This window comes from Paralichthys olivaceus, chromosome 15 (genome assembly GCF_024713975.1).
Source record: "Paralichthys olivaceus isolate ysfri-2021 chromosome 15, ASM2471397v2, whole genome shotgun sequence".
Taxonomy (NCBI): Eukaryota; Metazoa; Chordata; class Actinopteri; order Pleuronectiformes; family Paralichthyidae; genus Paralichthys; species Paralichthys olivaceus.
Window position 1 is genome coordinate 9125014 of NC_091107.1, and position 10964 is coordinate 9135977.

At 38.9% G+C, this 10964-nt stretch overlaps 1 protein-coding gene across 1 annotated transcript; it reads left to right on the forward strand.

Annotated features, from left to right (window-relative positions):
* The first annotated feature begins 874 nt into the window (after nt 1–874).
* Nucleotides 875–6038, forward strand: LOC109635734 (beta-2 adrenergic receptor-like). The gene is made up of 4 exons (XM_069510160.1): nt 875–1015; nt 4252–4360; nt 4465–4756; nt 4859–6038. The coding sequence occupies exons 1-4, from the start codon at nt 1010–1012 to the stop codon at nt 5895–5897; spliced, it is 1446 nt and encodes a 481-aa protein (XP_069366261.1). The 5' UTR covers nt 875–1009; the 3' UTR covers nt 5898–6038.
* Nucleotides 6039–10964: the final 4926 nt, after the last annotated feature.

The window sequence follows — 10964 nt, forward strand, 5'->3', positions numbered from 1 at the left end:
CAGATGGCCAAGAATTGATCCCTGTGGGATGCCCATTGGTCTGTGAATCACCATGGTGAAAGCAGCAGACAGATCCAGGAGTAAAGGTCAGAAGAAAGATTTCAGTCTAGCACTTCTGGGCTTGTTCTGTTTTATAATATCCCATAAATCATTATAATGGCCAAACATTTTGTCATTAGAAGTTATACAAACTGCAGTCTGTGGGTTTCTTCCACCCCATTCAACTCTCTCCAAGCAGTAGTCTAAGACAGTGATGTTTTAATTACCACAGGGGACATTGGTCATTTCTAAAATTGAATAAAATTAATAATAATTAATAATAATAAAAAACACAGCTTCCCTCCACTTCACCTTCAAAATGGATGGAACAGCAGTGAAGAGGTGGAACAGTTTAACTGGTTAAAGATAATTCAATTAAAACAACATTTATGCGTAAATATCTGTTTAGCTGTTTCTTCTTGACTGAAGCTACTATAGTATGAAGTGCAAATGTATTAAATGAATGCAAAGCCATTTTTATTATACTCAAATTATTCCACAATGCAACATGCAGCTACCCAGCAAAAAGAAGACTGTGGTTTTTATTTGGCAGCTCAGAAGTGTGAATTTGAAGTAGTGTGGTGCTAAAAAAAGAGATGTTGAGCTGTAAGTACACTGCAGACATGCAATATACACTAAGGCCAGTCCTTGTCCTCTGATAGGCTGCTGTCCTGCTGTGATGTCATCGGGGGGTTTGCTTATATATAGGGTGACAGGCTCAGTTGCTTCCAAAGGGCAAGTGTGGTCTAGAGCTGAGGAGCGTTGGCAAATGAGCCTGTGCAGGAAAGAGAGAACCACGCAGAGTGTTTGTGTATGTGTGTGACACTCACACACCAAACCAGACATTCAGAACAAAGCAAAACAAGAAAGAAACTTAAGGCTGCTGACAATCACATTACGATGATACTTTGTGTGGATTTAAAGGCCTCGGGATTAAAAAATCACTAGATCGTGAAGAAGAGGACGGAGCATGGAGGTAGGAAAACTGACTGGTTTGACATGTGCTTCATGTATACAGTATACATACATATTTAATAAGTTTAAGTTTATTACAGTAATGTATGATATGATATACATAAGGATAAAGCTTTTATAATACATTTTAGAAACACATTTACTGCACATGTAAAAACTCTAATTTCTCAAATACTTAGAAATTATTAATTTGATTATATAACAAAGATAATTTGACAGGAGCAGCTTTGCACATTTACAGAATCTACACTGTTTTGATTTAACGTACAGTGGTTTACCTTTAGCCTGGAATCGCCACACCAATTTGCATTTGCAAAAATGGCTCATGTCACACAACTGGTTAGTCAATCAAAGTATTTGTGGTGAATAATAACTAAGATGTCGTGCATTTGACTGGTTAATGTTTTGCGACATGAAATTTGAATGTATGTGTTACTGTGTCAAATGTGATTGTAGTTGTCCACTGTTACTGGACAGATGTTACGGATGTTGCACCTTATATAGATTGTTATGAGGGAAATTGTGATTTGTGGATCTGGGCAACAGAAATTAAATTTGATTGATGTCCTACTAATAACACAACACAAAATAAAATGTGAGAATTTAGAAATTCCAGTTATCGATAAATCAGCCTCTTGATTCTTGTTGTTCTGGGTTTGTACCCTCATGGTTGAATGCACTTATTTTCGCTTTGAATAAAAGCGTCAGCTAAATGAAATGTAATGTGATGTAAAAGCCTGGGTACAGTGGTTTGGCCAACAATAGCCAAGTTAGCTAAGCTCTTATTAGTTTTGGGTATATCAACAGGTCTGAAATGACAGGTTAACAGTATATGATACATATGACGCTGTTTAATGCTAATATAGTCAATAAAGGCACTGGCATCAAATTTGTATATGCATTGGCAGAAAGTGACAGTTTGACAGTGGCCAACATTTTTAAGGAGGTTTTAAAGAGGCTCCTGCTGTCAGTATGTGGAACTTGTGCAGCACACAACACACTGCAGATGCTGCGCAAGCACTTGTGACAGATCATCAGCTACTTCTTCTTTTACAACAAACTTAGATGTGACATAGTGCAGAACTCAGAGAAGATTTTAAACAGACCTCAAGGTGCAGCAGTTGGTTGGTTTATTTTTCTAGAATATCTACCCTCCTGCTTGTGTAATATCAATTTTTATGGTTGTGACCAGTTTCAGGACAAATGGAAATCAATGTGGATCAGGGGGATGGGGTTGGGATACCATCTGTGAGAGCCATTTGTCCTCCCTCACAGTTTGGTCTACTGTCGTCAGTTTATTCTACTGATCCCTAAAAAAGCTGCTCTATGTGCATGTGTAATCATTGTGTTTGCACATGCCTGTGTGTTTGTGCAGATACTATTGTGGGCATTTTTGTGTGTTAAAGTGCTCAGTGTAGCTGCCACCACCCAGCTTCCCCTGCTTAAATATCATGGTATTTATGTCTCAGTGAACCATTTGTGTTCATTAGAGAAATGGTCAAGTTTTATGTGTGTGTGTGTGTGTGTTTGTGTGTGTGATTGTTTAAACACACAGGGAGTAGAGCAGAGCCTCATTTGCGAGCTTGACTATTTGTCACGGTGCAGGTAAACGCCCACATTATTGATCTGATCAGTCGGGTCAGTGAATGGACATAAGGAACCATAAAAGGTCCATCACGGAAAAGGTTCAGCTTAAGGATTCACAATGAAAGCAACAAGATCACTGACCCTTTCAAAAATCCAATAAAGATGAAATTGTCTCTGCAATTATTGGCTGGTATCATTATGTGTCAGGAGCAGCTTGTGCAAGGCCTCATCCATTTAAATTGGAACAGATGATTAAAGCAGTAATGAAAAATGTATTTACATTTTTTAGCAGACCCATCACTTGCTCCGCATGCTGGCTTGTCCACATTCTCTCTAGACGCAAATGTTCCAGAGACTTAATGATGACATATTTTAACACAAACATGTTGTTGTTGTGACTGTATAAAAAATGACTGACAACATAGTAATATTAATATATGCTGGCTCTGCAGCGGCTCTGCTGACACTGCATGGCTCTGCTTGTATGATGATTTTCATAGAAAAATAATCCCATCATGTTCCACCCTGGACTTTTGAAATGCATCCCAAAATCCAACACTTTGCTCATTTACCACAGGAGAACTGTGTAAACATGAGTGAATCAATGGGTCTATTTACAACTGACATTAATGTGTTGTGAGGGCTGGGATTGCGTAGAGTCTACATATAAAGCCAAGTGTGTGTGTATACAGAAGAGCCAATTAACCAAATAACCTCTGGGGGTGCATTAAAAAAGCAAACTCTACACATGGTTCACCTTTAACTATGTGTATGAGACCAACACGAAATGAATGAACCGGTAAGATGCAGCTCAAACAGTAACACTGTAAGACCATAACTCACCGAACATTACCATCCCCCGACCCTCACAAGACAAGACAATGAGAAAGAACAGTGAACAGGGATCATCAGGTGTCAAATCCTGACCTTTATCAATAAAAGCAAATGGTTTCAACTTACTTTTTTTCTGCAAACTGTAAAAAAAAAAGCTTTATTATATAAATTATAATTGACTAATACAAAATGCATAAAATATGTCTTGTCACTTGCCAGCGGCATTACCTCTTCTTCACAGAAGCACAATAAATCATGGTATAGATTAACCTGAGAAGGATCCACCCATTGTCGGCATCATTTTTCAGGCATGGAAGGACACGTTTGTTGAGGCTTTTACAAAATTGATTTGTTGCTGTAATGCAAACAGTCTTCAAATGAAGCCCCCAACGGATGCAATGCTTGAACTAAGACACAGCTAAAGGCATTCATGGATGAAGCCATGATAACACCATGGAATATAAATATATAGATAAATTCCAGTCCACCAGGTGGCGGTGTGCAGATGACTGTACAGTGATAACAGTGTAAAAACCGAACAACACAACAGCAGTGAACATGGAGGAGATTCAGATTGTGCTATGTGTATAAATGTGAATAAGCACTATTCAGCACACACACGCCACCTATCTCTCAGGTGCTCCTCCAATTTCCCTGTTAAAGATACAGGTCAAATTTAATAGTGCACACACTTGTAACACTATATATAATGTGTGTCCCATCTTTGTCATGACCCAAGAGCCAGGTTGTGACACTACCTTTTCTTTGTTAAGCATTATGCATGAAGCATTGTTGTTCTCTGTGTTGTGAATGTAGATCATGGAGTGTAATAAGTCAGTCAACCAGTCAATCTCTTCACTCATCTCTGAGCAGCTTGTGCTGCTCGGTGCTACAATGGCCATTGTGGATCTGGCCATAGTTTTTGGTAAGTTACGAAAACCTTTCATCATTTCAGTTATTAAACAAATGTTATTTTAAAAATGTCTCTTTTACCTGCATTTCTCTTAATGTTTGTTTTCTTGTATTAAGGTAACATCCTGGTGATTACGGCCATCCTGCGGTTCCAGCGACTTCAGACTGTCACCAACCTCTTCATTGCCTCTCTGGCTGTCGCTGACCTCATCATGGGCTTGGTTGTGGTGCCCTTTGATTCCAGTCACATCCTGCTGGAGACCTGGCCGTTTGGAAACCCTATGTGTACACTTTGGATGGCGACAGACGTGCTGTGTGTGACAGCCAGTATTGAAACACTGTGTGTGATTGCTCTGGACCGCTACCTTGCAATTACCTTGCCACTACGTTACCCAGTGCTGGTCACCAGGTATGACCAAGAAGTTGACATATTGTTGTGGTTGTGTTGCAAAGAGTCAATATACTTCTTACTTAATGTGTAATATTGGAATTTCTTTTCTCCCTCTGACAGGGGTCGGGCCTTGGCGGCAATCCTCCTTGTGTGGGTAGTGGCCTCCCTCATCTCCTTCCTGCCCATCCATCAGGAGTGGTGGGTGTCAAAGGAGGATGCAGCTCTGAAGTGCTTAGACAAAGAGTGCTGCTGCGACTTCAACACCAACACGGCGTACGCTGTCTCGTCCTCAATTGTGTCATTCTACCTGCCACTGTTTGTGATGATTTTCTTGTATACTCGGGTGTTCCAGGAGGCCCAGAAACAGCTGGAAAAGATCAGGGGGAGGGAAAGGCACTTCCACAACTTGCATTACACCGCACATGTGGCTTATCCCAATGAGAGTCCTGCAATGAATAAACTCAGGGTGGGAACTGTGGTGGGGGAACAAGCAGGAGAGGACAGCCAAAACATGCAGAAACCAGGAGGTGTGGACACTGGTAAAGAAGAAAAGGAAGGGGAGAATAGAGCAGGGACAGAAAAAGCAGAAACAAAGCACTCTGTCACAAAACGTCTAAAGTTCTGTCTTAAGGAGCACAAAGCTGTAAAAACTCTGGGGATTATCATGGGAACATTCACACTGTGTTGGCTACCCTTCTTCATCCTTAACATCCTCAATACCTTCTTTCAATGGAATAACATTAAGCTGCCCTTCAAACTCCTCAACTGGCTTGGATACTCCAACTCAGCCTTCAACCCGCTCATCTACTGCCGAAGCCCGGACTTCAGATACGCCTTCCAGGAAATACTCTGTTTGAGGGGAAAGAATGGAAGCAGGAGAGGGAGGAGAGGATGGGGATGGAGCAGAGAGAGAGATTGCTTCTCGGAGGCCTCAAGTAGGACGAATGGGAACTCGGACCTGAATGGTGCGAGAGGGCTGGACGTTCACCAAAGGTCAGGATGGGAGGGCAGTCTGGAGAGCTCTGTACGAGACAGCCCGCTCACTCTGACCTCTTGCTGTGAGCAGGTTTTAGAAGTCGCTCCAGGATCTCTGACGAACCAACAGGCTAACGGCTCTGCTAATGGGAGCTGTAAGGACAATCTGGCTTCTATTGCTTGACCAAATAGAATTTTCCCATTGAGCACTAAACACCAAGTCAATGAAGCTTACAATGTTTATGTTGGGAAATACCCTGTTGAGTTTGTTTGTGTCAATGTTACTGGGTTTTACTTGTCTTCACTGTTCATCTTTGCTGCTTCAGTTTTCCTTATAATATTGTAGATCACCACTACAGAGGCAACCATTTCTATAAAGAGCTTATGCATATTCACATGCAGAGGGACAAGATTATGCGGAAGGAAGCCCTCTGGTTTTTGTTTCTAGTTTGACCAATCATATTTGAGTAAGTTTTGGTTGCCCGCAGGTAAACAGGCTGTGTGAAGAGCAACTAACCGAAACATATCGGCTATCACTTTTAAAATGTATCTGCATTCATATGCTGATAGATGTTAATAGAGATTAGCCAAAAACACTAAAACACCTACAAAAGTTTTTGCAGTTTGTGTTTTCTGTAGAGAAAACATTTGATGAGAGAAACTAGTTGGACTTTTAACAACGTACAATAAACAGAAGATAGACTCTTGGCCCGAATATCAGCTGTCTACACCGGTAGCCCAAAAATATTTGAATGGGCTCTGAGGTGGCGAAGGCAACTACTCAGGTAAGCCAAGCTGAAAAATGCTCAGACTTAAACTTTCAAGGCATCTTACAGAAAGAAAGTGTATGTGAAACCAAACATTAGGAGCTTCACCAAACAGGTTTATCATTGGAAGATGTTTCATTTGAAGCATCTTTATTGTCCCATTCAGGGAAATTGATTTGCAGCAAGGAACAAACACACACACACACACACACACACACACACACACACACACACACACGCACACACACACACACACACACACACACACACACACATTATCAAGTGGTTCAGAGGCTATAACACACAATCAAAGCACCAATAAATTGTTCATCCCCTCTTTATAAGAAAATTATTAAATGCTATGAAATGCTCCTGAAATACAGGACAAATAAGATGGTAATATTAAATAAATAAAAAGCCTTTAATAACTGCTGGATAATAAGATAACAAAAATATGAAAATATATTTTATGCTCTTGCATTCCACAATGCTCATTTACTGAAAACAGTCTTTGTCAGTTTGGATTACTGAGATTTTCTTAAAGGCCCTGACAATCTTTCTTCAATTTTTAATATAGACTAAAATATTTAGGTCTAAAAAGGCAACAATCATAGTGCAACCATATTTTGTTTACGCCAGAGAGTCTCAATTTGTTCAGCCAAGGACAGCCTACAAAATAAAACATATTCTGGGGTTCCCCTTGGAATAATTTGACATATTTATGTGAAAGAACAACACAAGAGAAATCCCTTGGAAAGATACTAGACATGTATTAAAAATAGTTTCACCATGTCAACACAGAAATCATTATAATTGGCAGTGTGGCACAGACTTTTCAAAACTACTTAACTATGAGATAGAAACTCAGCTGATCTGCTTCAATCAGTGTCGGTGTGGATTTGATCGGATTAAACACACACAGATACACACACACACACACAGACACACTAGTATAGTACATATAATGGAGTTTTCTTAGGATCACATCATTCACAATAAGAACCTGATGGAGAAAAACATTTCAGGGCCTTTAAGTTGAGTAAATATAAAAGTTAATACATTTTAAATGCTATATAAATGTATAATGGCTCATATGTACATAAACTACTAGTGGCCACGCTGCCACCTCACTGAAGTACAAACACACTGGTGCCATATCAAGCCAAATTCACATATTTATTATTTTCCTCATAAAAGGCAGGAGGCTTAAATTCAGCCCCACAATGCTAATAACCTTCTCTGCCAACAACTGAAGTGTAAGCTGAACATCCAAACAAAACCTCCACAGAGCGGAAAAAAAGTACTACATTGTGTAACTGTGGCTTAAAGTCTTATTTCTCTGTTGAGGCTCACTTACAATAACCAACCTCCGACTATCAAAAACAGTCCACCTGTTTTTCATTCCTTCCTGATAAACCTCATGTCTGCACGGTCCAAAATCATTTACTGGTATGTATCTATGTGTCAGATAAACATCTGTCTCTATCATAACTGTTATAACTGGTCTTCCTCTCCCTGTATTCTGTGTATGTGTTGGGTCTATTTCTCTCTCTCTGTGTCTCCAAACGTGGCTATCTTTCGCCTTGTTAATCCTATCTGCCGAAGCTCTTTTCTTGTAAGAACTTTATTATCTGTCAGACAGTGCTCGGGAGATTATTTTCTTGAAGTGGGATCTGTTTCCATAACATCGTCAGATACACTCTCTGTAAAGACATACTAATCAGATGACACATACTTTTAGTTTACTTTCACATTGGAACTGGAACTTGGTTGAAGGCTGAGGTATTTGGACAATTGGACATTTGGTATTTAATATTTGGTGGTGAAAAGAGCATCATACCCCAAAGACATTATAGAACAAGACAAATCACATCTTGGAATATGATGGCCCTCAATAGAGAGGAAATTGGTTAACATGCCAAATCTTTTCGGCCTATCCTTCCACTAAGTTTCATGGAAATCCGTCTTTGTAGCACTGCTAAAAAAACAAACAGGGATTAAAATGTATCCTCCTTGGGGGAGGTAATAACCCCCCAGCCCTGCCTCTATGTAAGGATAATTGTGTAAGAAAAATGAGGATCAGTTATTGTGTACTATAAATATGATCTGCATGTGTCTGTCTGTGTGGTTTGTGCACAAGGGATTCATGTGATTGGTGACTGTGCCTTTTAAAACTTGAAAACATGCCATTGGATATTATTAGTTTACTGTAACGCAAAAGATATTAGAATCAACAAATAAGAATGTACATTGGATCTTTAGATTAAATTTGATTTTGGATTGTAGAATAGCAGAATAAGTGAAATTTAAATACTTTCCGATGATTGTCTCATTTACAGGCGCTGTCCCGTGTAAAAAACCCACCAACATACCTGGTTTTCCAGGAAGAACAAGGGTTGAACTATGAATTGTTTTACTTTGCTTTTTGTATTATGTCTGTTGATTCATGTCACACCAGATTAGACACTGCAAGCAGCACTGAAACACGTACAATTTGTCATTGTTTATTTTATTTGAGGGTCTATCTCGGGACATTTAGACAGATATGAAACATGATATGTTGAAACTGAACATTTCGAAAGCAAAGGAAATGATTCTAGTTTCTACCTCCAACAGAGTCACATGAACGTCATCTCACCTTTGTACATGTTTATTCGTCAGCTGTTGAACATGTTTGTGAGTAAAAGGATGATAATGTGAAAATCTACTGTGTTGCTTTGTGTGTGTTGGTATTACTTATCTTGTGGGGACCTAAACAAAAATCAAGTTCCCATAATGTAGATCATAAGATTCTAAGACTAGCTTTAAGTTGAAGGTAAGATTGTGTTTTAGTTTAGGTTAGAGTTGGACAGGTTGTGGGTATGTGTCTCATGTGATCACAAGAGAGGACACAACAATATGAACATAAAGAAGAAAGTTTTCATAACAAACTAGCTTCTATCTTAGAAAACTATTCATAGCTTACTTTCTATTACAAAGGATTCAAGGAATTATTTGACCAAACAAACATGCTCATTGTCTAGACATCATTGATGTGTAATAGGCCACATACTTTGAGACTTGTTACATATGAAATGATACCATTACTTTAGTTACAAATTACCAGTTGATCCAATTATTTTAAATACTGATTGCAGACGTTTAGCTTGTGAGAAGAGCAGTGCAGGTGTGGTTTGTTGGACTGAATGCTAATCTAATCCTTTGCCACACAGCCAGCTGGGCTACAGAAAAATGACACAGAAGGAGTTCGACAAACAGAGCATTAAAAACTAATAAGAGACAACCACAGTTTTCATCAGACAGAGGAAATATCTGTGGAAATCGTATAAAGACTTTGAACCAAAAGGCTCTTTGTCGACAAATAAAAGAAAATACCAGCAGTGATGAGAATTTGCAACACTTTCCCGATAAAATGTTTGAATAGGTTTGTGTGTGCTTAGACTGGGGTAGCGTACAGTGCTGATGATTTCTGTTCTCATCCACTATTGAAAAAGTACACAGTTCCCATTTTACAAGATAGTAACATGGATTCCTTGGAAGAGGACCTGCTCCCACTGTGGATAAGAAGAGATCATTTTAAGACAACCTAATAATTCTTTCATGAGAACTTAATATAATGTAAATATTATGTCCCATTGCTGATGGATTCCCATACATCCTGCAGTCTGGAGATTTAAATTGAGTAGAGGCTGTAAGGTTAGGTAGAGGTAACACTAAACGTCTTGTAGTAGCATATGGTAATGGTTAAAGAAAGTCTCTAGGAAATGAATGTAAGTCTGTTTAATGTCCTCTGAAGTGGGGAAGATACCCCTGTGTGTGTGTGTGTGTGTGTGTGTGCGTGTCTGTCTGTGTGTGTGTGTGTTCCTGTGCTTATACACACACACAGCATCACATGAAAACACATTGTGTTCATATGTGTGTGTGTCTGTGAAGTGTGACCTGTTTCCATCTAACAACTTGCCAGTGTAAGTATGATCAAATTAACATACATGCCCTCATGGTATGTGTCCTGTATATTGTATTGTAATATTGTCTTCATGTTGTTATTCATATCATATTGTTAGATGTGTGTTTTCTTTCAATGTTTGTCTCTGTTTTACTGACCTCTGTTGGTTGAACCTTTTTATTATTCTGTTCACCTGTTCTGTATAGAATTTACATCAAGATTTCAAGCTGTTGATTGTCACATACACAGCAGATGAAAATAGAAAAATAGTGAAAATTACAAAATACAAAGTTCAAGTCAATCATGTCAATATACTTCTAAATCTGTCAAATTTTTCATAGTAGTGTTAAATTCAATTTCTACAGAAAACAATAATAATAATTTAATAATTAGAGGTCTGCAGCATGCTTGCTGCCACACGGATATTTCACATAACTGTAGTACAACCCCTCTCAGAACGCATGCCTGCCTTCTTTAGTAATAATGTTAGATGTCCGCAGCATGCTTGTTGCTATAGATGTTTCACTTAACAGTATAT